At 50.8% G+C, this 27681-nt stretch overlaps 1 protein-coding gene across 3 annotated transcripts in view; it reads right to left on the bottom strand.

Annotated features, from left to right (window-relative positions):
• Positions 1-1312: 1312 nt before the first annotated feature.
• Positions 1313-27681, bottom strand: part of NECTIN1 (nectin cell adhesion molecule 1) — a 40943-nt gene continuing 14574 nt past the window's right edge. The window contains exons 5-8 of one of the 3 annotated variants that reach the window (XM_010723672.3): positions 17527-17674; positions 15622-15709; positions 15043-15153; positions 1313-4884 (exon numbers count right to left, since the gene is read on the bottom strand). In XM_010723672.3, the coding sequence (XP_010721974.1) occupies positions 4666-4884; positions 15043-15153; positions 15622-15709; positions 17527-17674 (566 nt within the window). In that variant the 3' untranslated portion in view covers positions 1313-4665. Of the gene's footprint in view, positions 4885-10577; positions 10734-15042; positions 15154-15621; positions 15710-17291; positions 17297-17526; positions 17675-27681 lie in introns of those variants that run through there. The other 2 variants (XM_010723674.3, XM_031556882.1) reach the window with 2 other exon arrangements.

The following is a 27681-nucleotide window of genomic DNA, read 5'->3' as shown; positions in this document are numbered from 1 at the left end:
CATATAGATTTACGCCTACATTTCTAACTACATGCTAAATGGCTTCTATGTTCTGAGAGAGGCATCGATCGTAGCACATGGACATGAGAAGAAGAGACCTCAAAGCTCATCTGAAGTGCTGAGCTGCTTCCACACCCAGTCATGGAGGGGAAATAAGAAAAAGCTGCCTTTGGGAGCACCTTGTTTGAACAGTACCATCCCCCCAGCCCGTGCAAAGTGCCCCTGGCAGCTGCGTGCATTTTGGGGTGCCCTTGCAGCTCTGAGCAGGCCCCAGCAGTGGGAGCCGCTGTGCAAGTGGCACCAGGCAGAGGTGAACTTGGCTTCTTTTCTCAAAAAACAGTCCCAAGGGGAGGTGCCAGGTTCTGGTAAGACAGGATAAACCTGTGTGGGGTAGGGCAAAGTGATGGTAGCATTGCCAGCGGTCTGCTTTCCACATCCCACGATTGGATCTATGTGCTGCCCTGGACCCTGGGTGGGTGGGGGCTCTCCTATGCCCCTTTATTATGAGAAACTGCCCTCTGCCACCTGCCCACCCAGATCTGGAGCAGAACTGTTTCAAAAGATCTTCATCCAGAAGCAGAGGCTCTATCCATGTGCAGTGGAGCTTTTTTTATTAAAAACATACCCTGTGGATTTCCCATTCTCACCACTAGTGGTCTGTGCTAAAAATTCTCTAATAGTGTATTGATCAAAGCTGACTGATTGGGCACCTTCTAAGGAAGAGATGGTTTGGGTTCACACCCCAGAGATGTAGATATTGCCTTCCCTGTATGACGGTTAGGGGAGAGGAGGGCTCTGGGCTCTCCCTTCCCTCTGGGCTGCAAGCAGCCCCTCCAACCAAAGGCAGGTGCCACTTGTTTGTCACCTTAAGCATTCAACTCACAGGTGGGTATGGAAATCAGGGTGCTTGTAGAAAAAGTAGGCTGGAGAGGAGGGAGTCTGAGAGGTGATTTATCCCATTCCTTCCCCCAATAGCTGCTGGCCTGGAGTAAGGCCACTGATGGCTCTGAGCCTCTTCCACCCACTCGCATTGGGAAGCATGGAGGAGGTTTCCCAAGAAGGTAACAGAATGAATAGAGAAGGCATCTCCCCTAGGGCACCTGGGCGTTCTTTCTGTTCGTGTGGCTCTCAGGGCCGAGCTGCAGCAGCAATGTGCTCCAGGCACTGCCCTCCTGGGTGTGCAAGCCTGGATGTTACATAATATGAGTGTGCAGGGGGTGATGTATGCAGTGAACAACGCAGGAATAAGTCTGCACTGGGAGAAAGGAAGAGGTCAGAGCGCCTGATGCAAGTTTCACAGCCAAGACAGGTTGTTATAACTCCTCAGTTCACTTTTATTTAAGTTCTGTGATCAGTCGTTTCCATCTGCAAGAGCTCTTGTGTCAGTGCCACTGGCGCGTGGAACAGAAATTGCCACGTTTCACCCCAGTACAAAGCAACAGGAGGAATGGCTTCATGTCTCACATGGGGAATGACACCCAGCTCCCCATGCACGCTGCTAGCACAAACTCAACCAGTTTCCTGCTCAACTTGTTCAGCCATCCACCCAGCAACATTTCTGTTCCCAGAGCAGTATCTTTGCAAATCAGCACACGCCGTGGCAAGAGGGGAACGCCTCCCATCAGCACTGCCGGGTTTCTGCTCCTGCAAGGTCAGCGTGGGCAGCCTTAGCATGGAGCAAAGCCAGTGTTCAGCCCTTGGCGTCAGGTCCAGCAAAGTTTGGAAGCGGCCATTTGGCAAACGTCGTGCAGCCACATGGGAAGGGAGGGAGGACTTGGAGCAACAGATTAGAACACTGCTAAGTGTGGCTTTGTAAAACCAAAACAAATGGCTCGAATAGTGCTCTGTCTCTTTCTTCAGGTGGGGTTTTGCCTCTTTCCTCAATTCGATGGTGTGCACAGACTGTCTTTTTGCCATTCTTTGAGACCAATGCATTTCTTAAGGAGAGGAGAGAACATTAAGAGGCAAAGAGAACCAAGGCCTCCCTAGGCTTAACGTTTGTACTGTTGAGAGGCTGCATTGAATTTAGGCTTGTCTCGCTTTCCCCCTTCCTGAGGAGGACCGAAATCCTTTTGCTTTGCTGAAAAGCACAGTAAAACCCTTTGAGGCTGCCGTCTGTGGGCAGTTCCAATTCAAAGGCGCACATGGGCTCTGTGTAATGCTGCAATCTGTGCCTCTGCTTCCCCCTCCTCCTCAAAGCACCGTCCTCCAGCCACCAGCAGCAGAGGAAGCCACTTGCAAAATGCTGTCTGGCAAATAGCCATTTCCCCTAGCTTTTTTTCCTAACGCACCTGAAGACCTGACTGTATTCCACTTCCCATTTAAATGTTTAGATCCGGCTGAAACTGCAGCAGATGAAGGCTCCCAATCAAATCTACCTTAATTGCTGCTGTTCAGGCAGCATCCTGCTATTACAGGCATGTAGACAGGGAAATGTGGAAGGTTCTTCTCTCAGCAGTGGTGCTGGATTGGCTCCAGGACATCAGAGACCCCAGGGTTTTCCAGCACCGCTCCATTTTTCTTAACAGGTTGACCAAAAGCAGACTTGGCGGAGTCAAGTATGGTCTCCCCCGCTGTGCTGGATGTGCTGCCATACCTTCAGCTCAGAGCACACCTGGTTCTAGCTCTGTGGTAGCCAGAAAGTGCTCCAAGGTGTGTTGAAAAGAAAACAAAAGGGAGAAAAACACGTCATCTGAAGCAAGACACACAGCACTCAGGTCTGTTGGTGTAGGGATGTGCCTGGCTGAGTTCTCTGGAGACTGAAATAGGAGTCCAAATGACTCCAAAAAGGCCTCAATCAGTCAAGACCGATAGGGTGGCATTGGAAAAGTTGCACCTCGTACTCTAAGGCGACGTCCTACAGTTTCTGACCCTCTGGGCATGGGAGAACCGCAGGCACTGGAGCACAGAGAAGCTGCTGTGCTGTGCAGGCGTTGCCTATTTCAGCTGGAAAAGGCATCAGCATCCTTCTGCCTGCACCCTGCGTGCCACCCAAGCAGGACCTTCAGCCACCTCCCCATCCATTTCTCATCTATGCCTGCAGGGACTCGGCGAGGCTGTGCTTCTCTGTGCAGAAAGGAGGACAAGCAGGATGAGTCCCATGGCTGCTCGAGGTGATGGGAACAAAGAAAGTGCATAGAACAACTACAGCTGCTTAAATTTGGATATACAAAAATAAAGAGGTGGCAGAGTGCTTGGGCAGCTCCCAGGACAGCATGCAGGTCAGCACCCTCACTCTGCAGTGAGCTGGGCACTGGGTGGGCTGCTCACTGGTGGAAGTGGCACTGGAGCTCAGTTTGGTGTCTGGGCAGCAGGGTGGTGGTGTGATTCCTTCCACTCACCCCACTCTTGACTCTGACATCCTCCTGATGTCTGGAGTGATGCTGTCTGCAGAATGTCCAATCCCCAACCCGAGACAAAGGAAAGCAAATGCCCGTTCCCCAAGAGGGCACACACTTTGTTCTCAGCTGTCCCAGCCTCAGCTCTTCTCTGCCACAGCTGGGTGAAACAGGTGAAGGTTACCCTCAAAACCAAGCTCTCTTATAAGGTTTTCATTCCTTTTTCTCCTCTTCTTTGCTTTTATATACATGTAAGTGTATCTCTATATTTATTTGTCCTCTAATACAAGTGAACACAAATGTGATGTGGAGATAAATTCCCTTCTCTAAAACACTTCATGGTTGCAGGAATGTACATGTTTGGATTTACATACCCACACACATTCCAAATATTAGAAAAAATATATAGCCCCCAAACTAAGATGCTTTAAAAAAGGTTAAAAGGCCAGATTCCTCTGTTGGCTTTTATCCTTCATTAAGAATAAGAAGATTACCTGAAATCATGATTTTTTTTCTTTGTATTCTGCCTGAGTTCATTTTGAAATTCCAATCAACAAATGCAAGGAGAAGAGGGGGAGAAGCTAGTGGGAGATCACACTAGGCTCTGAAAAGGAAAATGAGAGATATCGTTTTCCTTTCTAATTTTTTTCCCCTCTGGGTTTCAGGTTATAAGAAGGTTATTCAAAGGATACTTTCTCTGATGCGTTTGGGTTAAAAAGAGCCAATCCAAGCAATTGGAAGTGGGAGCAGGAGGGAAGAAGGACATACACAATCCCTAAACCAAGCCCTTCCTTCTCTTCTTGGGTTGGTTTTGAGCATCTTTCTTTAGAAGCATCTTATTATTTGGTTCAGTAATCTTGGCTGGTTATCTCTTTGCAACAGGGATCTCCTATCTGCCAATGGGGAAAACCATTTTCTCCAAAGGGGTCGTGAAGAATCCACATCTGGCTATTCTGGTGCAAACTGTGGAGATGGACGCAAGGGAACCTACGGACATTTAATCTGGGGTTGGGCACATCCCATCCAACACAGGGCAGCTGCCACCCACATACACATGCACGCACGTAGTACAGGAGGGCCAGCACAAGGAAAGAGAGTCTCAGGGACGGGATGAGATGTGGGCGAAGGCAGAGTGTTCCCTTGGGCATGAAGAAGCCAGGCAGACACTTAACCTAACCAAGTCACTTACAATTGCACCCAAATAAAAAAAATATATAAACCAATAAATAAGCAAATGGCAAAGAGGGGTTTAAAAGGCCTTGGTTGTTGAGTGATGGGGTCGGGAGGAGTGAAAACCATGAGCGTCTTCGTTTCTCCGTGCTGATGTTTAAACATACTGTTCCTTAGGACAGATGTACGGAGCCCGGGAGCCGGGAGGAGGGCAGCAGAAGGAGATGTCAGAGTGGTGAGGATAGAGATCTTGTGGGAGGTCTGGCAGCGGGGTGTAGACGTGGGGGATCTTCTGCAGATAGCGACCGTCGTGTGAGTAGCAGCGGGTCAGGTAATCACTCGCATTCGGTATCTCTGAGTGACACTTTCCAAAGTTCTGTAAGCAGAGACAAAAGTCAAAGGGTGAGAACTCCGCCAGCTGTAAAATACGCAGCTCAGCTCCTTGCTGAGGCTCACATACAGCAGGTAGGATGGGAAATTAAATAGTTCTGCTTGCTGCTTTGGAAAAATGGAAAGCTGGGTGATAAAACCTCGTATTTCAACAGCATTGCCGCAGTTCCTGTAATATGCATTGGGCTAAAGAATATAGTTCCTGTAATATCCATTGGGCTAAAGAATATGTATATGTTTTGCATTCTTTGCTCCTTGCCTGTATGGTCTCTGCCTCTCTCAATACAGCAGGCGGTAAGCAAGGCAGGGCAGTTTATTTGCAGCCTTCTTAACTCATCCACACCTGAGTTTTGTAAAAGTGGCATTGGTATGCATCATTGGTCCAACACAGACCTCTGCTCTTTTGTACAAAAGGGCACTTTTGTCTGACCAGCAGCTCTGGAAGTACAATAGGTTATTGTGCCCCATGTTTACCCAGCAGCCAGCAGTGCTGAGCTGTACCTGTGCGAGCAGCTCCTTTGTCAGCCTCAGCACCAGGCTTGTGAGTCAAAGCAACCGTGAAGAATGTAAAACATCTGCAAGATGGGAGCTCAGAGCAGCTCCAAGCAATCCCTGCTCCCCATGGGGTGGCAGACGTGGGATGCTCCTTCCTGCTCACCGCTCTTTCCCATGTTGAAGCCTTGCAAAATGACCCAAGCAGGATTAACCATGACCTTGCATTCACCAAGGGCTAATCTCATCTCTAAGAGGCAACAAACCCACCAGCAACAGCTTTTTATGCCCATGGTTTGTTTCAGGGCTGGCTGAAGCAAGTAGCTTGTCCTTGAGTCCTTCCTTGCTCTCTTTGAACACAGCACAAACAGTTGGTTTAGTGAAGAGGACAAGGATTTCACCCTCAGGAGAAAAAGCCTGAAGGAACAGAGCAATCTACTCAACTCCTCTGCTGCCAGTTCCTGGATAAATATTTCACCAGGACGCTCAAAAAAATCATGTAGAAAACAAAGTGTCGACAATAATTTATTGATGGTTCAGACTGCTGTGAGAGGCAGCAAGGTTGGAGGGCTGGTGCTCCAAAGGCAGAAAAGGCCAGGGGAGGATGGGGAGTTAGAGCACTGGGACAGCAGCTGCAGTGCTAAGGTCAACCTGACTTTCTTTTCTCTTTCCTTGGCAAAATGGTGTGTCCCACTGCTTGAGACTTTTGAAGTCAGTAGTCTCGAGCTGGACAGGCAGCTCTAGGTCCCTTCTATGTGCTGGTATCTCTGACATTTGGGTGAGTCATTCCCACACCTATCTCCTGAGGTTTTCATACAACCATAGGATGGTTTGAGTTGGAAGGGACCCTCAAAGGCCGCCTGGTGCCGCTCCCTGCAGTGCACAGGGACACCCACAGCTCCAGCAGTGCTCACAGCCCCAACAGCCTGACCTGGGCTGTCTGCAGGGACGGGGCACCACCGCCTCTGGGCAACCTGTGCCAGTGCCTCACCGCCCTCAGTGTAAAGAATTTGCTTTACAACGAACCACTCACATCCCTGTGGCAGCACACGCTCAGAGAGGCAGTAACATCTATACCAATTACACAGCATCAACAGGAACCCACACCATAAGGGAAGAAGGGAATGGAGAACAGCTGATTGCTATTCCTCTGATTGTATCAGGTGATAAAAAGGGATAGTGAAAGGTTAGCACCTAAGGATATGCAAAGGTTCTCTTCCTGTGTAACCTGTGCTCAGGGCACTTTGACAGCAGTGGAATTAGTGTGCTGATGGGGATGGAAAAAGGTGTCAGCTCTGATCTCCTGCTGCATGGTGAGTTACTGGTGGCTAACCTGAAAGGGAGGTGACCTCAAAGATTGAACCTTAGTGAGATATGGCAGGCAAGAGGGGCTGTTAGCCTGGCTAGCAAACTATTATTGTTCAAAGAGGAGGGCAGGTTTGTATAGTTTTGGGCATGCCATAGGAAAGCAGAGGGCTTTCTACAAGTGTGAGGGTTCAAAAGGTCTCACAGACAGAAAGGTCTAATGGAAAATATGTTCTCATTTAACACACGCAGGTATCTTGTGTAAGCCGAACTGGTTGTTAGCAGCAAGCAGTGAGAGGAGCAAAAGGAGCTGTGAGATGCAGCATTATTGGCTGCTTATGGTCCACCAAACCATGCATCTTTCTGTCTATCCAGTGTGGGCCTGAAAGAAATATCCACGTAGCAAGGCTGGAGAGAACCAATGCCATTCTGTCGGCGCTTCTGGCCAGATGAGTACAGATGAGCTCTGCTTTTCTCTCTGGCTTGTTTTGTGCTCAGTTCTCAGAGCAGGGCAGCTGGAGACCCCCAGTGCTGGGCAGAAGAAGGGGTTCCCCATTTGCCTTCGCTTTTCTCAGTGTGCGAAGCCAGGAGGCAATCACTCCTGCTTTGTTTCCTTATCTACGTAGCAAAAGGGATGAGAACAGAATCAGCCTGATGTTTATTAACATGTTTAGCAGCCAGTGCCCTTTGACTTCCTTCCCCATTCCCACTGTGACTTTTTCCAATCTAATTTATCTCTAACGAAGTTTGAAATTAAATTAGGGATAATGAACTAATTAAATTGAACTGGCACACAACTCTGCCACCTTCCCCCACCTGACTTCTCCTCATTGCCTTTGTTTCCAATGTGGCTCTGTAAAATTCTTTATTATCTGGGTTACATCCTTCCCCCTCCCACCCCCAGTTCTATTTCCAAGAGCTTTGATTGAAGGGGATGTCAGGAATCCATCCGTTTCAGACAGCCTGGAAGATTACCTTTAAATGGTCTTTATTTGATTGAATTAGCTCTGATTTCTGCTATGATGTGCTCTCAAACCTTCCCCATTTCCTTTTCACCTGCCTTCTCCTCTCAGGTATTTCCACAGTACTTCCAGCTCCCTCCAACCCCGCTGTATCCAACAAACACTCAATAATCTCTTCTTGTCGGTCTAAAAGTGAAGAACTCCTTCCCAGTTTCCTGCTCTCATTTCTGGAACGTCCCAGAGCTGAAATCCTCAGAATAAAGAGAAGGAGCACAGATGAGGGATGCACCCACCGACACGTGCAAGCATTATTTATGCTGTGAGCACACCCATAAGGTTGTATTCCAACTGCAGCTACTTACCTGCTCTCTGTTCCTACAGCATCATAGATCATCCGTAACCTTAAGCATTTATTCCCATGGTGTTTCTGTGTGCCAACCCCTCTACTCTTTATCAGGGTTGGCATCCTCGTCCTACTGATGGGAAGCTAATGAGGAACCACCTCTGTGCTTTGCTTTTTCTCCTGCAAATTGGAGATGGGGCTGTTTAACGGGGGATGCTCATCCAACTTTTTGGCATTAATGGGGAGGAAATGGAGTAATTGGGAGCTGAGGCAGCACTTGCTGATCGTCTGATATCTTCAGCTCAGTATTACAGTGGGTTTATAGGGGGTGTTCAGAAAGCAGAGCTGGAAATCTGAATCCTGCTCTCTAATTGGCCGGTCTGGATCTCAGTGCAAGTCTCGTGGTTTGAGCTGTTCTTGCTGTAAAGGGGACAAGAAATTCCCAAATAAAGCTGAGAACAGGAGTGCGGGGAGGTGAAGGGGGAGGAAATAATTAAAGCAGCATACAAAAATCACCCTGATCTGCGGTGTGCCTTCGCAGGGAGATTTTGTGGCGGTGAGATTACACCTTCAAAGCACCATATGACTGGCTTTATTTTTGCTTCAGAGAGACTGGGAGGATTTCCAAATTTGGATTTGGAGGATTACTGTCCTTTTGCTGACAATAAAATCCCCCACCCTGGGGAGGACGAAGTGAGACCTCCCAGGATGGATTAGGCAACGCCTGCCTTGCTCCTGCTTGTGCCAATGATCCAAGCATGGCCAGGAGCTGCTGGGAGGTGGATAAGGGGAGCAGCCCAATGGCTGAGCTAGACAGACGGACCCCACAATGGAGACAAGCAAAAGCAAACCCATCCACAACTTACTGTCCACTCTCGCTCGTTACGTCTACGAAGACCTTGATCCTCATTCTGGGAGCAGGGGTGGGCGAGACACCGCAAGAGAGAGAGGTTACTGCTGGGTCCAGCACCTGGCAGTGCAGACACTTACCTAGGAAGGCTTTTTTCGCTACAGCGGGGGAACTACAGGGCTCCTTCCAGCATGGGAAAACCAGGGGGCACAGGGGTAAGGCACACTGAGCTGTCCTACTGCACGCCTTCCACCCAGCTCTGTCGCCCACCTGCTGGCACTGATGCTCTCAGGTTGCAGTGAGGCTCTGTGCAGATAGGACTGTGCAGTGGGGCTTTTAAAAAGCAGCTTTCCTCCTCCTCATCCCCCTGCGTGGATCTATTCCCATCCTTCCCAAGGACCCAATTCCTTTGCCCTTTATTATCTCGTTCTCTGTTCCCAACCTATTGTTGCTGTGTGCCTTCTCCAGCCTTCCCTTAGCTTCCTTGCTGTGCACTGAGAACCCTGTGAGGCAATAGTGCCATCGACCCCACAGCCCCTTCCTCCCAATTACAAGGCAACAAACTAAATGGAAAAGGGCAAGATGGATGCTGTGGCCGCCATACCATGGGAGATAGATGAGGAGAAGGAGTGAGGGAGAACCTTGGCTGAAGAGGGAGCTGCCTGTTTTGTTTTCTTGGTCAGCAGCTGTTGGCATCACCCAGCACATCTCCCATGATTAGGAAGGGGGATTTTGCTCCATTTCAGATAAGGAATCAGTGCATTTGTTACCTGAGAAATGGGTATGGTCATAGAGTAAGGCAATGGGAGAAGACCTGAGGACACTCCTCCCTTTGCAAACACCATTCTGCTACAAAGGGTCTCTAGTAGTTGGAGAGAACCCAAACAACCACTGGTGGGTTAAATGCAGTTGGAACCTTAAGCAGTCCCTGCTGCAGGACCTGAGCTCCATGGGTGATGCATGGAGTGGAACAGACAGGGAAGTAGCCATGTCTGATTTCTGCTTTTGAGATAGAGAACACCAAAAGAAATAATTTTTCTCTCCCTCAAACATCAAAACATGCCATCTGCATCGGCCCTGTGCAACGCAGCCTCTTTTATTCTGCATGCTCCATCCCTCCCTGGCTGCTTCTTATTCCCCGACTTGCAGACGCAAGAACCTTTACGTGTTCCCATTTCTCTCACGTACTCTCCCACCTTGTTCTTTCACACATGCACATATGCTCCCTCTTATCTATAGTCTCTTCCACGCACACAAACTCTCCTTTTTTTTTTTTTTCCCCATCTCAGTCCCCTTCTTTTTCCTTCTCCTCCTCTGGATAGCCTTGAAAGGCCCTTTTAGCATCTCCTAAAGTTTTGACCTCCTGATACTGCTGCTTTGCTCAGCAATGGTGCCCCTTACCAAAATGCCCCAAATCGATCTGCACCCCTCAAACCCACCTCGTTTCTCCCTGCCATTTCCAGCCAGGCTGGCTGCAGAGCCCAACCATCAACCCTTCCCTCCCACGTGCCTCACCTCCCTGTAGAAAGCAAAGGACAACAGAGAGCATGCACAGAAGGCAAAGGCATTCCTCCAGCCCCCAAAACAAGGGCAGCGTGCGGGAGGAGGGGGTGGGAGGGATGGGTTAGGAGCACTCCACGACAAGGACAGGGGATGCAGAGAGGAGCACAGTGAGGAAGGCAGAGTGCAGTTGTGTACCTTGAGGCCAGAATCTGAGGGGAAAGGGCCTAGAGTGACATGCGCTAGCGTAAGTTGGGCTGGATGGTTGCATACTCGACTAGGTCTCCGCCAGCATGGATGGAGGTCCGAGGACTGGGTGACGAGGCCAGAGCGGCCGTGTCCAGCTCTGCATAGTGGACATCACAGTCCTTGGTGCCAGAGTTCTGGAGAGAAGAGAGCAGCGAGGCAGTGGGGGGAACAGGAGGAGAGGTTTGGGGGGCAGGAGGGGTGAGAAGACAGGAGCCGAGCCGGACGGAGTGAGTGGATGAGGTTGGGATGGGGTTTGAGTGATGGGGGGGGAGAAAGAAGAAAGAAGGGTGAGAGGGGAGGAAGAAAAAACAGTTAAAAAGAGGGAGGGAAGGGTGGCGTGAGCCATCAGTCAGGTAAAACCCCAAATTAAACCCAAGGTCCCCACGGCACTGCTTCCCAAAGCCACCTGCAAGCCCAATGACCCACAGCCAGGCTGGCAGCACTCTGCTGCTCCCTCTTCTCATCACCCCCTGAGACCAGCACTGTCCTCAGCTGGGGCAGTTTGGTGAACTCAGACCTCATTAGATACCTGAACTGTCAGCACTGAGCCAAGAGTTTGGGGTTCATGGGTGAGAGTGATGAGAAAGGATTGAGTCTGGGGTGTCGGGATGGAGTTAACCTGCAGGGAGCGGCTGCAGCTGTGTTGCTGTAGGGAAATGGCACTGCTTAATCAGTGCTGTTGTGTTGCCCCGGCGTGGGGGCTGTTATGGCTTTTCTTATACAACACATTTTTGCACCAGGCTTGACTGCACATTATGCTATAGTAGATGAACTATGCAGAGTGGTTTTGTGGCTGTTTTAATGTCTAATAGATGCCAAAAGCATCCTTCTTTGGCGTGGAAATATTGATGGGCATTCCGTTTCTAAGCAGGTTTATCAGCAAGAGCTGCACAAGTGGAATTTTACCCAATTTGTCTGATCACTCCCATCCAGACATCGCTCATGCTTTGCACACAATTATGGTCTGAGAACCTTGGGAAGCAGGGTGACCTGGAAACCTCAGCACTTGGGGGGAAATGAGTCCCTAGGAGGAGGAATGGGGTGTTTTAAGGACATCCCTGGTGTCAGAGGCTGAGGTGTGAGGTGCCTTCAATCCTTTCTCTGCAGAGAGTCTTTAGTTTCTCTGCCAAGCACCTGCTAAGCCTCTCTGAGAGGAACGTACTGTCTCTTCCGAATGGAGAAGGGAAAGGGGAAAGCTATTCCAAAATGGCTGCATCTCACAGCAATAATGCAAAAGTGGTCGAATCTGAAAATATTTCTCTGCCCTGCGTTTGGAATGCCCTCAACCCTGTGCCAGCTGTGGCAGAGCCATTAGCAGAGGCCCTGTTAACGAGCTGGGTGTGTGCCTGCTGCCAGAAGGGCTGCTGGGTGCTCTGAGTGCCTATGGGCATCGAGGAGCACAAATGGTAACAGCTCATCTCAAACCTCCACCTATGCTCTGCAGAATCCTCCCCTTCATCTTTCTATCTCAGCACCTTCTCCAGTCTCAGATAAAAGCAGATTGAACCTTGAGCTCCTTCCCATTCTATTTTGTCCAAGGAGGTTGTGGATGCCCCATCCCTGCAGGCATTCAAGGCTGGATGTGGCTCTGGGCAGCCTGGTCTGGTGGTTGGCGACCCTGCACATAGCAGGGGGTTGGAACTGGATGAGCACTGTGGTCCTTTTCAACCCAGGCCATTCTATGATTCTATTTCCCCTCCCTGCTCTCCAGATATGCTGCTTTCCTCTGGAGATGCTTGCTCTGGGGAGTCCCCTTGCTCTCTGCTACTCTTGGGCTCGCTCCCGCTCCCTGCTGCTTGTTGGGAGCAGAATTTATTACAATATCAATAATGTGGCTTGTATACAAGGTCTAGCACTGCTACGTGCAAGTGCTCTGCGTAAATCATCAGCATCGGCACCCCAGTAATTGCCCTGTATAAAGGAGGAATTATTCTGCTGTCTGCAGCAATGAAACTTTCCCTTCTACCTGTGCAAATGGGCACTGCTGATGCTCACACTAATCACCGTGCTCTGCTCCCACCTCTCACGCTCCTCCTCGCACACAATATTTGCATGACAGGGATGCTTCTGTGCCCACAGGGTGTGCCTCTGGTTTTGCACACCTCGCTGTGCACACGGGCACCAACACTTACAGACATGCAACCTGCAGGATGCATGCACCCTCCAGCCCACTCACTCTTGCTTAAATACCTCCATGCACACCAAAGCTCTTGATCTACAAGGACTCAGAGACAGTACAGGCAACACTGTGATCCCTTGCATACTTTTATACTCTTAATAGTCCACTGCACTGCCCTTGCACATCTATGCCATCAGCTTTATGTTCATATTCTTTCCCACATCCGTATCCACTTTTACTCCCCTTTTCCAGCACCTGCAGATGTGCCTCAGCCCCTCCCCAGCCCATAATTCCTACCTGTACCCCTCACCTCTTGGTTTCTCTCCTCCTGCCACCTTTCCCATTTCCCCCTCCCTTGCTCTTCACTATTAATCACTTTCCAGCTTCCCTTCTCGTGCCATAAAATTGCCCTCCCCAGGCGGTGGCTTTCACACAGCTGAGTGATGAAAGCAGTTTATCCCAAATTAGGAGGTTTTGCACAATTCACTTAAAGCACAATGCATCCAACCCATTTTCCTGCAGAATCAGTTCCCTTCAACTCTCATCTTCTTCCACAAGCTGCCTCGTCAGATTTCCTGATGAAGCACAAGCAGAACAGGAATATCCTGTCTTTCTCTTTGCCTTCCCTTCTGAAGGATCCCAGACCCAGTTGCTGCTGCTGGGGAAGGATGAGGAGGGAGTGGGGCTGTGTTAGGCTGGCAGAGACCCAGTGGAGCTGTAGGGAATGGGTGAAAAATGTGCCTCGTGTGAGTGGTCCTGGAAAGAGCAGGGCAGGAGTTGGCACTGCAAGGCATGGATGAGCAACGTGATGCAGCCTGGCCCCAGCTGTGCCATCTGAGCAGCACCCAGCACTCCCAGCCCTGTTTGGCACAAAGGGGCTCCTTACTTCCCATTGCCAGTCACGAACTGGCACAACCTGCTGCCTGCCCAAAGGATGAGGTGATTTAGCAAGAAACGAGAGCAAGCCTCGGCTCGTTCCTGGGGCACAAAGCCAAGATGCTCTGTGTGCAGGCAACGGGAGATGGGAGCATTGCAGGGACTGCCAGCCACAAAGAGCAGAGGGCAGATCCCAACCCAGCTGTGCCACACAGCTGCAGCAGCTGAGTCACCCAGACCCCATGTCCCCAGCACTGAGGGTTTTCTCTTGGTGGGCAGGAGCAAACTGCAGCCCACTGCTGCTGGGCTGGGAGTGAGGGTAAGGAGCAGAGAGTGCCAAGCATGGGATGTGGAAATGTATCTTCTCAGACCAGGATTGAGAGCAGCAAACTCTGTTCCCATGGTTACGGAGCAGCTACCCATCAGGCCTCATCTCACATCACTAACTCTGCCACTTAATTAACTGACTGCTCGTTATTTCCCAAAATGAGCTCCTCCATCCTCCTGCTCTCAGCCGCTCTCCACAGAGCAACCCATCTGCCTCGGATGTCCTGTGCTTTGTTTTCAAACCCACCTGCCTTGCTGCAAGGGGCTGGAGATAAGCCCAGGGCTGAGGGAGGGCTCCAAGAGGAAGTTTTTCTTTAGGGGCATCAGCCACTTTCAGCTTGGCTGGAGTAATAAGAGGATCACATTGGCATGGCTCAGTGCAGAGCTGTGCCTGAGCCGTTTTATCACTGATGCCCTCAGCATCTGTCTCACTGCTGGCTAAAGGTCACTGGGCCCCATCCTTCTGTTATCTGCACAGGAATGTGCATCGAAGGGTCGTTCCAAAATGAACAGGAGGGCTGCGATAATTAATCACGTTCATAAAGTATCCCTCCATATTGGCTGATTGGTGATTATAACGCCTTGGCAAAGAAGCAGGTTCACATGCTGATAAGTTGAGGCATCTGGTTTTGATGTTGAGACCTGCAGCCCTCATGTGAGGTCTCATGAGAGGATGCAGAGAGGAGTCCCATGCTGTGGGGTGGGGGAGGGATGGATCTGTCTCCCATGCTTTGCTCTCTTATATCTGCATTTTCTCCCCTAGCCTCGCTCCCTGAAATTCACCCTCCCCTGCCTGGCTGCTAGCATCTCTCCCTGACCCTTAATCTCTCTGCTGCTGCTGTCTCACATTAGCATCTCCCTCTCTGCCACTGAACAAATCCACACAAAACAATGGGCTTTAAGAAACTTGTCAGCGGAGAGTCAAACCCTAGCACACTCTGCCCGGCCAATAATTACTCTGAAAAGCTTTGCTGCAGAGCCCAGGAAGGTGATGGGGTGGGATACCTGGCTTGGGCTGTCACATGAAGGCTGGATATGGGATCTTTTGCCATGGGGTGAGGGATACTGGGGTGAAAGCAGGGAGGCTGAGGTGGGTGTTCTGAGCCCTCTGCTCCCCTTACCAGCTTGTCGCTGTAGGCAGAGGGCTCACTGGCTGCCATGTCGTAGTATGGAGGCTGCAGGGGGAGCTTCTGGAGCTCTTCCTCATGCTTCATGTTGTCCAAGTGAACAATCTGTGACAGAGAGAGAAGGAGGGTGAGGAGCAAGTGCTATCCTCCTGCCACTACCAGGAGCAACGTCTACCTTTTTTCTTGCTCCTGCCATACAACTTGCCTCCCTCTCTATTTCATTCCCACGTTCCTTTTCTCATCGCAGCCTCTCCTGTTTGAAATGGTGGTGATGCTCAAACCCTCACAACCCAGAGCCCATCGATCAGAATCCAATCCCTCCTGAAGGGAACAAATGGGGTCCAAACTACAGCTCTCAATCTGTGCCCATCTTTGGGAACCATGGGCAGACAAGTCCTCACCCACTGCCTCCCACGTGTCCATCTTTAGGGTTTGGGTACACCTGCTGCCCCCCAAACCCATGCCACGGGCTCTTGGGCTCCTGCAAACCCTGTGATCCCAAATCCAGGCTCTGGGGGCACTGCCTGGTCCGTTTGCCATGGGAAGGAGCTGGCAGCAAGGCAAGAGGCGTACCTGGATGTCTTCAGTAGTCAGGTGGCTTTTCAACTCCTGCTTCCTCTTCGGTGGAGGGGCAGGTTTGTGGGAGGGCGGCAAGTCAATGCTAAGGGGAGAGAAGTGGCAGCTGATTAGAGAGCAGGAGGAAGGGGTCTGCCTGCTTTCATGTGCCACAGCAGGCTGGATCCTGCACACACTGAGGATTTGACTGTGTTTGTCACCAAACTGTCAGTATAATCATATGGGTTATTCTCAGCAACTCCCCTCTTTTCTTTCTCTCACCCTGATTAGAATTGTTAAACAGAAACGAACGCCCTCCTAGCACCCTGCTTCCATTTCCAAGCACTTCCCTGTGTTGGATTGCAGACCACGGGGGTGTAGCTGGGATCCCTGTCTCTCAGTGCTGCTTTGGGGTGGCTCCAAGCATCCCATGGGATGGATGCTCATATGGTGGCTGTGAGCACCAGCAAGTGCCAGGTGCCAGTGCAAACCAGTGAGGTCATGGCAACCCCCAGTAGGGGACTTATTTGGGACTGTAGCCCCTGCCATAGGTTTTCCAGTGGGAGCTGGAATCTCCCTCATCTCCATGCTATGCCATGCAGGGGGTTGAGCCCTGACCCCCACTCAGGGGATCAGCTTTTGCCCCAGAGCACACAGGGATTGGCAGCCGTTATAATCCCAGCCCAGAGCCTGTCTCTGCACATTCCGTCTGTATGCACAGATGTGTCTAATCCTTTTACAAAACTTATTAAAACTCCGATCCACTAATTAGCCAGCTTCCCCTCCCTTCTCCTACAAACTTCATCAGATCTTCCGATTGGGATGGGCGACTTTCCTTGGCAGCACATTGGATTCCAGCATGGGATTGGGGCTACTGGTAAAGGGAAGGGTGCAGTGGGCTCCAAGAGCTCTGCAGGATGTTGACTTTATGACTCTAAAGAAAAGAAATGCTCTGAATTTTGCAAGGCTTTGGACTGGGCTCCACCACCCCTTATGCTCTGGGGCACCACTGTGTTTCTATTCTTGGCTAAATTGAGTCTTCCTTGTGCCTTCCTGGAGGGACACTGTGGGAAATGGATCATCAGAATGCATCTCTGCTATAGGGCTGATGCTGTTGATGCAGTTTCACCTTGTGGTGCTATTTTGTGTGTCTGTGTGTGTGTGTCTTTCTGTTTTCCCCGGTTCCCTTCCCTCCCTCGCTTGCTGTCCTCCCATGCCCTCTCTCAAATGGGATTAAATGGAGCACAAAATGTGGCCAAATGTAACAGCGATGGTGGGGAGGGCTGGGGGTGATAAAAGCAACTTCCAGCCTTGGGGGCTTGGTGCCGCCCTGGGAGGTGGGAAGGGAGGGGTGCTCTGTGATGAGACAGAGCTGTGTAGGGAGTGGCCAGGGAAGATATTTCTGAATGTTTCATTGCACTGCAGTGTGGGGCAGAGCAAAGTGAGCTTCTGCCAAAGGAGAGCACCTGGGGGTGCTCCAGCATCGCCTTCAGGATGGTACAAGGTATAGGTGGATGGGAATCCTCTCTGAGGGTCTACCAGAGACCCCTCTCTGATGGCAGAATGGGATTCAGTCCAACTCAGGAGCCTGAAGTCATTCACTGGTGAAGGAGGAGCTGGGTCCTCTCCTCCTTCTATAGGTGAGAGTGGCACCGAGCAGCTGCACCGTGCCCAGGGATGCACTGCACGTGCAGCATCGGGTGAAGTGAACTTCAGCTTCCACTGAGGGCTCAGGGGAAGCATCCAGAAATAAGAGTGAGCATGATGGGAAGCACCAGGGGCCATGAAGGAAGGAAAGGGGGGCAGAAGGGGATGAACGGCAGCAAAAAGGTTCTGGGTGATCAGAGAGCAAAGGAGACAGAAGCACTCTGTGCTGCCCCATCTCACAGCTGCTTTGCTCCCTGCCAGCCCAGGGCTACTCACAGGTCGTGGTCTGCCTCTGTGCGGTCCTTCTGTTGCCTCCTGTAGACAATGAAGACGGTGACAGCCACGCCAAGGATGAGAGCTGCAGCGATGACACCTCCCACGATGCCAATGATGCCTCCCAGGGCACCCTGAGGTAGTGGCTTGTCTGCAACACACAAGGAAGCACAGGAGAGAGGGTTAGGGCATCCAGCAGGGTCAGAATTGGGATCAGGGTGTGGAGGAGCCAACCCGCTCGGACACTTCATTAAGTACTGTTGGAACAGAGGAGAGGATAGCTTTTAATGCACAGCTTGGGAAAGCTGAGCACCAATAGGCGATGCATTGAGGCAAGATGTGCCTCAAAGCCTGTCACCATAAAGCCTTACAAAGCTGAGTGCAGGATGTAGGGGTGAGGGAGATGGATCCTCTCTTGCACTCCATCTCCCATTCGCCCCATGGCTGCAGTGCTCGGTGACATGAGACATCTCCTCAGCAGCTGACATGGTCCTCCTGCAAAGGAATCCCATCCCATGGGCTTGATGGGAAAGCGCTTTGAAACGTACGATAAAAGGATTTAATTTGCTCTACCTTCCAACCTAATTAAACTTGAAAACTAGCTAATTGGTACTTTGTACTTACAGCTCCGGCACTGATGAAAGAAGGAGATAATTGGAATGGAGGAAGAAGGAGGAGGAGGAGGAAAAGGAAAAGAGATCCAGGAGAAATGAGCGAGACTAGGATGAGGGGAAAAGGTACTTTGTAGAACGTGTCTGTCACACCTCATTCTCATATTTTTCTTGCTGCTCTGGCTCCTGGCTGCTCTGAGTCTGGATCCTGGACTATACAGCCTTGGTTCTCCCAGAGCTGGGTGGTCACCCATCCCCAAAGCCTCAGAATGATGCCCACATACGAAACACATAAGCACACATGCCCGAAAGACACAGGACCACTCATGCAGGTTTTCTCCCCTTCACACCATGGGATCAGCTGAAGGTTGGAACTCCCTGCACCCCACCATCATACATGGGGTTGAGTCCTTGCCAGCAGCTCCATTCCCACACAGGCAGCCCTCTCCACCATCCAGATTTGCTGCTGTCATGCAGGAGTGAAATGAGGTGTACAAACATTTCCCAGGGCACTGCTCTCTCTAGTCTATACCAGAGAATTGAAGAGCACAGACCTGGCAGGTTTACTGCGTCAGTGCAGCACATGTGAACTCACAGCATGGTGCCAAGACGTTGGATGCAAAACTTGCCCTGGGAACTGTCTCAGCACAGATCCACCATCTCTTCCCTGCAGACTCCATGTAAACCTGGCGAGGACACCCCAGAGCCTGCATCAGCAGCACCCCGTCCCCAATTAAGGGCTCAGAGCTGTATGTCTTCCTGCAAATGGCAGGATGTTGCAGTCATCAAAACACCCAGCTCTGCTCCCCACAGGCAGTCATTTTCCCCCCTCTTCCCTTCTCCGTAAGCCACATTATCTTGTAAATAATATTTCTGCCTTGAGACAGCTTGCTTGCAGCCGTGCTTAGGCAGACAGCTGCCACGTCGCAATCCAAGCCCCCAGATGGCAGTTGTGATTGTGATGGTGGAGAATCTTCCAGTCCCTTTGGCTGGGGCATATCCTTGATGGATTGGTCCCTAATGGCTCTGGGTCTGCAGATAGGGAGCAGGGAACATCAGCCTCCTGCTGACACTGTAAATCAGCAGGTGTATGCCTGGGGATGGGGTGGAAGGAGCAAAAGAGGTGAGGAGACAAATAAGCAGCTCTGGAATGGATCTGTGGGAGCTTAACAGGGCTGTGTTACAGCAGAAAGGGGCCAGGGAGAATTAGAGAGGTGAAAATGAAGCCATCAGTCTGTGGGTAAGACGAAAATATAGAGCACTGGGTAAAGGTGATGAGGAGAGAGAATGGATGACATGCAAATACCTGAAGTGTTGTGTTTTGGTTTTTTTATAGGGTGAGAAGTAATGGCCTTAATTTGTGCCAGGAGAGGTTCACTCCAAAGAAGTGGACACTGGCACAGGTGCACAGGGAGGTGATGGGGTCACCGTCCCTGGAGGGGTTCCAGAACTGTGGAGATGTGGCACTTGGGGACACGGCCAGTGGGGATAGGTTGGGTTTGGGGGGTCTGAGGGGTCTTCTCCAACCTGAATGATTCTGTGGTTCTATGAATTAGGGGAATAGAAGGAGAAATGCAGTTGTTTTAGGGTGTCTCCTTCCTACCAACCTCTCCAGGCTCTGGAGTGAACATCTGGGTGCTGGTAGCCATCATAGCTGCCTAAGGAAACACTGCATGGCCAGGCAGTGACAAACCCCTGTGACAAGCCCTGTCCCTGCAGGTGCAGTTCTTCTCCCAGCAGAGATGCTGGGTGCTGGAGGAGCCCAGCTAGGAACTGGCAGAGAGAGCCCTTCCTTCTGCTTCCCCTTCCCTCTTTTTTCCTTTTTTTTTTTTCCGTCATCTGCCTCCCCAGCTGCTTCTTTCCTTGGTGTCCCTTCCCCTGGGCAGAGCTGCAGCTGGTGCATTTCAGAGGGCTGCTGACCCCAGTGCCTCGAGATGCTCCCTGCCTTTCTGAGGGCACGGCGGCTGCAGGACAGTGCTGGGAACCCAACAGAGGGGACTGGGAATGCCTCAGGAGCAGATGATAGGAACTGACAGACGAGGATTTGGTTACGCTGCCAGTGCTTTCGGGCAGCTCTGGGAAGATGTTTGCAAGGCCTGTGAATCAGGATCAGAGTAAATTGGCAGGACAGCTCAGGGGCCTCCAGAGTGGAGTGGGAAAAGACTTTGCCAATTAAGAATGCAAAACCCCTTGCTCTGTGTCATGCTCGAATAATTTAAAACTCTCCAAAAAGTTCATGTTGGCAGTGAGGCAGGTAGCAGAGAACCCAAAGGGGCTGAGCGAGCAGCTCAGCCTTATCTGGATGTCGAAGGGCTGCTGGGAACTCCTCATTCTGGCTGGAAAATGAATTAATTCAACGTATTACAATTAAGGAGAAAAGAAGGACACCCCACCCCCAGCCTCTTTCGGAGCAGTTGGGTATCGTTGCTTTGTTCTCTTCTGGAGGTGGAAGCAGACGCAGGAAAGGAAGAAGCGTTGGCAGGGATGGAGCTGTGGCTGTGATTTAACGCCCGCTCCGTGCTCATGGCTGTGATTGTGTTCCAAACCATGAGACAAACAGACAGAGCTGTCCGCACGCGCCGTGCCCGCGGGGTGACACAGTGCAGCTGCAGAGCACAGCAGTAAATAAAAACAGGGGAACAATGAGGGCTTTGGAGAACCAGCTCACATGAGGGGGAGAGCGATGTTCCCAAAGGGAACTTGAAGCGAGGCAAAGACGGAGCAAATGGAAAGCGTCCAGAGGAGGGCATGTCAGAGCGGAGGAAATGGCTCACGTGGCCATGGAGTGATGGAGAGGATGCTGTAGGAGGAATGGAAAGGAGAGACTGCATCTGTCGCACTTTGGGGGAGAAGGTTTCGTGTCTCAGAGCTGCTCATGTGGCTGGGGTGTCTGCATCACGAAGCACCTGGCTGATCTTGGGGTTCAGGCTTGAGAATGAGGTATGACGCATCCCCACCATGGGTTTGTGCTGCTCTGGGGCTGACATTTAGTGCAAAGCTCAGATTGGATGGGCAATCCCAGCCATGCTGCAGTGTGCAGAGGAGCAGAATGGAACCCAGCTCGACTTGCAGGCAGCAGTGGTGTGGGACAGAGGTCCAGGTGGGCAGGAAAGCCTTGATGGTCTCACAGCTGCACTATCTTCCTTCTATCCTGACCAGCTGCCTCAGAGATAGCCTGAGCCCCACAGGACTGCTAATGGTCCAACCCGAGCCCCTGGAATGGCTGATGGTACAACGTGAGTCCCAGACATCTTCTGACAGTCCGACTGCTTGTGCTCCAGCCTACCACACAAGATAACCAACCTAACAACCCACTCCTCCAGAAAACCATTTGCTAAAAGGCATTCCTGCCTCTGTAGACAATTGTCAAGTAGGGTTCCCTCCGTGTTTATCCCCGCCCTGCACAAAACAAACCATCTATTTCATGGCTGGCTAGCCAAGGTGCTCAGCACTGTGCTTCTTTGCTCACTGACACACTGCAGATCAATGGGGAAGAATCACTATTCCCCTCCTTTTGGTAGGCTGGCAGCTCTGAAGCTCTGCTAGCTGCCAGCCTTGCTAGAGTTAACATAACCTTGGTGCTCAGTTGTATCTGCTCAGGCACGTTCAGCCTACACGGTTAACACAGTGTCCCAGTGGAGTGCCAGCTGCAGATAAGCCTGTCTGTGACCCGGATTGCTGTCCTGAGCCAGAGGATGGGGGTTAGCACTTCCTGGGCTCTTTCCACCCGCTGAACCTTCGAGCAACACCACGAGATCGGATGATGCATATTTATAATGCACCCCACCTGACACATTCCAGGGAGCCTGAGACACGGCGAGTTTGCAGAGCTAAATTAAACGGAGCTGAAAAGCTTGGCAGAGCAAACACGTCCCCAGTTAGCTTCCAGAGACGAACAGGATTGGCTGATTTGAGACACGCCGCAACAACAGATCCACCCCCGGGCACAAGCTGGTTTGGAGCACGGGTAGCCCACTGCATAGGCACTAATCACAGCATCCCTGTCAGATCTTTGCCTTTTTGTTTTTCTCTGTAATTTTGATCAGCCCCAACCCATGCAAATGGCTGGCTCACCTCTGGGGAGGTTTCATGCTTCTGGCAGCACGGTGTGCAAGCCAGCCCTCCGCAGGGTGCTGCTTTGAAGAGCGTGCCCAGCTGCATGAGGACGAAGGGACCTGCTGGGTTTTAGTGGGATTTCACACACATTCCTGCACAGGCAATCGCTCTGCCATTCACTCAGCCCTGCCAGGTGAGGATCAGCTCTGCACTTTCCTCCTCCAGCATGGTAGCAGCAACGGAGCCATTCCCGGTTAAGGGGCTGCTGGCTGCAAAGCATGCCTGGAATGTGGCTTGCTGACCTCACCTTGCATGCCTCCCTGGGTTTGCTGGTAGCTGGGGTGGAGCAGGGATAAGGAGCAGCACGTTAACCCCATGGGGCCCAGCAAAGATCTCGCCTTGCCCTCCCCAACCTGCTTGCCCTATGGCACATGCTTTCCATCTCAATGCGGCTGTATGGACACTGCCCCAGCCTGGCTTTGGGTAGAAGATGGGCCCTGAGTTCTCTGATGTTCCCTCTGACTCCCAGCCCTTAATTTTAGTTCTGCTTCATTTCCTTGCAGTTCAGCAGAGTAATGAACAATCAAATCCCTTTGGTAATTTATTTCTTCTGCTGTACAATCTAGAGGAGGTGATGACACACGAAATTGCCTCTCCTGGAGGAACGAAGGGGCCACATCCTGACTCCCATTACATCTTTTGATCTCAGCAGCCTGCTCTCACCAACCAGAGCACAGCGGGTCCCGTGTCTGTGCTGAGCCAGAGACACAGCCCTGCTTCCTTGATGAGCCCATTGGGGTCACGCTATTACAAGCAGCCACCAGACAAATTCTGTCAGAGAGAAGAGACGCGGACTTCAGCTCACACTCTTATCATCTGCACTAATAGAGTTAATTTGCTTTAGCAATGGGAATGTCTCATTCTCTTTGACCACGTGCCCTGGGCCACGTTTGCATGGTTTTGCTTCCAGGGTGCTTCCACCACGGGATGGCTCTACCTTGTATGTTCCCAAAGCTGAGATCAGCTCCATGTTTGCATGGCTGCAATCTCCTGCTCGTGGTAAAGAAATGCTCCTAACACTCATTCCCTCCTGACTTCCCACCACCTCCAAGCCCTGCTCTGCCTTAACCACCAGTATTTATCCACACAATCGTATCCAGCTGAGCATCTGTTAGCTTGCAGAGCTTCCCCTGTCTCCGATACAGATCAAACAGAAGAGCTGCAAAGAGAGAGACCTGTCAGCGTGAAAGAGAAGCTGCAAAGGTTGGTACAACAGCAAAGGTCACGCAGGGGAATGCAACAGGAACAAACAAACCCTTTGCGGTGCTCTATAGGCACTTTACCAGATGGAGAATGTCAAGAGGGCAGTCATAATTTAGAAAAGGCAAAAGATGTCAATGACTATTCATGATCTGTCTTGGAAACAGAAATTTCTTTGTGGTTTCTGGGATACAAAGCGATTTCTGCATGTTGGAGGGTGGCAGAAGCATCTTGCCCTGGGCACCATTTGGGTACTCCCAAAGCAGATGGGTTAAAAACTCAGCCAAAGAGATCCCCAACTCATCACTGTTAGTTTATAGTGTAAGTTGGGCTAGTTAAATCCTAAAATGATGCAGAGCTGTTCCATGCCTCCTGCTCACCATCTCCTCTCTTCTGTAGCTCAGGTAGCACCATCAGGGCAGATCCTCCAAGCCCATTTTTAGGTCAGTTATAATTGGGAAGCCTCGTGTGGAGCTATGAAACATCAGTTAATACGCTGGAACTATCTAGTTAAATGCCAATTATAAAAGCCCATAAGCTCCTCAACTCAAATATATTAATAACATAATTAAACATTTATTGCTTATGCAAATTAAAAGTTAAGTTAATCGGACATCAACGAAACCCCAGGAAGTGACCATTTAAGTAACTAATTTCTATTTAATTATGATTCCTCCCTGTTATCAAGCCCCCATGCCATTATTTCTGGACAGCTCTGTGGTGTTCAGACTCTGCATTCCCATTCTGGTATCTGTTCATAATCCCAGACAGCTGCCGCATTCATACCACAGCCATGGAGCTGGCACAGCTGGCAGCAGCTGGACTGGGTGCCCCTGCTTCTCCTCCCACCTCTTCTTGGTTAAGGAAGGGCACAGCCAGGGTTAAATCTCCAGATCCTACATGGGAAGGGGGATGAGCTTGTGGGAAGGCACCTGGTGGGGATAGCAACTCCTGTTGGTGTAGATCCCATAGGCGTTAGCCCTGCGTGCCCCCCACAGCCTTGCCCCGGGTTCCCTGCACGCTTTTGCTGCTGTCACACCTCCTTATCACCACCAGGAAGGGCACTTTTTAGCCCAGCAGGGATATCATGGCCCTCGGAGGATGAGTGTTTCATGATGAGCTCGGCTCCTCGGGTGGACAAAGCTGTGTGCCAGCAGAAAGCCACTGTTCATTATTATTGTAAAGCAGTAATTGAAAGGGCTGGGAGCTAGAGCAGGGCGACAAAATGAGGCCAGGAGATGGGAAATGAAGCATTTTGTTCCTCGAGGGATGGAGATGTTCCCCTGGTGAGCCGAGGCTGTGAGGCCAGGGCCATACGGATGGGCTCCCTCCCCCGGTGCGACAGGCAATCAGTTAAAGCTGACAGGTGTGAAGTTGGCAATTTTCTTTTCAAACCAGTGAGATAAACAGGCTGGTGGGAGTTTGAGAGGAGCAGGGAGATAAAGGGGAAGGGAAACATGTGGGCACCTCTCTCCGTGGGGTGGGCAGAGAGATGGAGAAAGAGTTTGGCCTTTCCAGTGGCTGTACCCATCAACCAGGACCTTTTGAGAACTTGGGTGATGCAACATTTTTATCATATATTTAAATGTTCAGCTTATTTAGGAAGTGCCTTGTTGGGAGGAGGAGCCCTTGCCTTCTGCCAGGCACCACGGAGGGCATCTGAGGCTCAGCAGCACTTTGTGGTGCCGCAGGTCCCCCAGCTGGAGTGCATTTGCATAAAGCAATTTCCTCTCACAAATATGTTCATTCAAATCAAACTCAAGTTTGCAAATAATATGAAACCATGAAAAAAAAATATTAATCAAACAAAGTTGTTGCTACAGATAATTCACCCTGCTCTGAGCCAGCAAATTTCTCCTGGTTCACCTTTTCTAGCATCAAAAGACCTGGCGGTACGTGCGACCTTGGGTGATCCACCTCCAACCTCTTGCCTCTCAATGAATGAGTCAGTGATTCTGACCCAATCCATCCCAGCACTCCTGGAACTGCCACCCCTTCCAGCCAGTCATGTCCCAGCCTTCCTGCCTTCTTCCCTGCCTGCTGGCCATCGTCCTTCTGGCACTTCTGAGTGTGGATTCCTGCGAGATCCACCTGTCTGCAAGCATGTTTCCAGGTGCCTGTGCCCAGGGCTACCAGGCAGATCGCCTGCTAATTCCCTCCTTATGCTTGGCTGCGTCTCACTCTCACTCACTGCAAATCCTGCTTAGGTGATGTTAATCTATGGGGGTGGAAATAAGCATAACTCCAGTGTAGTCAGTCACTGGATGTGCTCACACCCAGCTCCGATAGCTCTGTGCCTTCACCACGGACATTTCAGCCCTGCCCTCTGTGCACAGCTGGTTCCAGGCAGGGACATCTCCATTGCTTGCTCTGTGCTGGGCTGGCAGAACTCACTCCCCTTGCTCAACCCCTCTGTCCCACCGAGCTCCTCCTCTGGCTCTCTGCTGACTGACAGCGCTCTGAAGCTGCTTTGTAGCCAGCGGTGCTCGCCTGCAGAGATGAGGCTTTGAGAAGAGAGCCAAGCCACACTGCCATCATTCCATGGGCTACATGCATTGCTGGCATTCCTGCCCCCAACATGTTTCTGTTTTGTTCCAGAGAAACACAATACTTAGGGGCACTGCATGGGAGTCAGCTCCCGCTGCGTTCAGCTCTCTGCAACCTGAGCTGCTGAGAAGAGGCCCCATGCAATGCAATGGGTTTTATCCATCATTGCTTAACTGTGGCAGACACGGCCTGGGAAATCTATGCAGCATTTCCCAGCAGGACCATGGGGCAAAGGCAGCCCCTCGTGTCTTTCTTTCCATCCCACGTGCTGAACTCGGGTGCAAAGATGCTTCCCCAGGAGGATTCTCCAAGCCAGAGGCATGGCAAAGCGCCTGTTGATACCTGCACAAGGAGGAGTGTGCACGTTTCCTCTGATCTCTCACTTCCTTTGTCTCTCATTCTCTTGCAAAAGCCCGAGTCTTGCAGAGCTGTCTGCCTTGATCTTTGGGAACAAGGCTGTCTTTGTAGTGTGTATGCACAGCAAGGAAGCTGGAGGAAAGGGAAAAGGCAAACTGTTCTTCCCAGTGCAGAGATCAGTCACTGAAATGCAGGGATGCAGCCTGACTGATCTTTCCTTCCAATGGGCCCTTGGCATCCCAACAGCATTCAGTAGGTTTTGATGCATGATTGCTATGGCAGCCAGGTGCTGGACTACAGGCACATCCTATCACATCCTACCCATCCTACTACATCCTATCACATCCTACCACATCCTTCCACACTCTACTCATCCTATCAATCCTACCCATTCAACCTATCCTATCACATCCTACACACCCCACCAATCCCACCCATCCGACCTATTGTATCACATCCGACCCATCCTTACCCATCCTAAACCCATCTGACCAATCCTATCAGTCCTACCCATCTCACCAATCTCACCCATCTGAGCCATCCAACCAATTGTACCCATCCGACCCACCCAACCACCTCCTCCCACATCCTGCCAACCCTACCAACCCTACCCATCCTACCAACCCTACCCATCTGATCTATCTGACCACATCCAACCCATCCTACACCATCCCAACTATCCAACCCACACAACCCATCTGAACCATCCTACCCATCCCACCACATCAACCCAAGGCTGGCACAGCCCAGTCCCATTGCAGCTGAATGCACATGTCTAGAGAAGATGTAAGGGAGAGCAGGTGTGACACTTCTCCAATAACCTGTCCCCTCTGCTACAGCTAGCAGCAGCTGAAGGACTTCCTGAGCTGGAGAATGTCAGAATTTTTAATAGACCTTGATAGATTCTTTCTGCCATGGGCAAAAACACTTTTCAGCTCAGGCTACCTGTTGGCCTCAGCAGCATCCTTTGACAAGGAATCTCACTGTTTACACTGAAGGGAGAAAAAAACTCTCTCCCTTCCTTTATTTTGAATCTACCACCCAATAATTTCACATAATAACCACCAGTATCAGTGGCAAAATCCATCATTCCCCATCCTCCTTCTCCTTGTTGATTCGGAGATCCCTTAAGCCTTCATCTACAAAGCAATTCCCATTGCCAAACACAGTACATCACAGGAACAGACCTGGAAGCACCACTTCTGCCACTGCTTACAGCTCCCAACCCCAGGATGCGGAACCACATGGTCGCAGAGGCACAAAGAGAAGAGAAGGTTTCTTTTTCTTTTAAAATTCTTTATTTATAAAAAAGTACATTTTTTTTTTT

Source organism: Meleagris gallopavo, chromosome 26 (assembly GCF_000146605.3).
Source record: "Meleagris gallopavo isolate NT-WF06-2002-E0010 breed Aviagen turkey brand Nicholas breeding stock chromosome 26, Turkey_5.1, whole genome shotgun sequence".
Lineage (NCBI taxonomy): Eukaryota > Metazoa > Chordata > Aves > Galliformes > Phasianidae > Meleagris > Meleagris gallopavo.
This window is presented reverse-complemented; position numbering and strand designations above follow the sequence as displayed.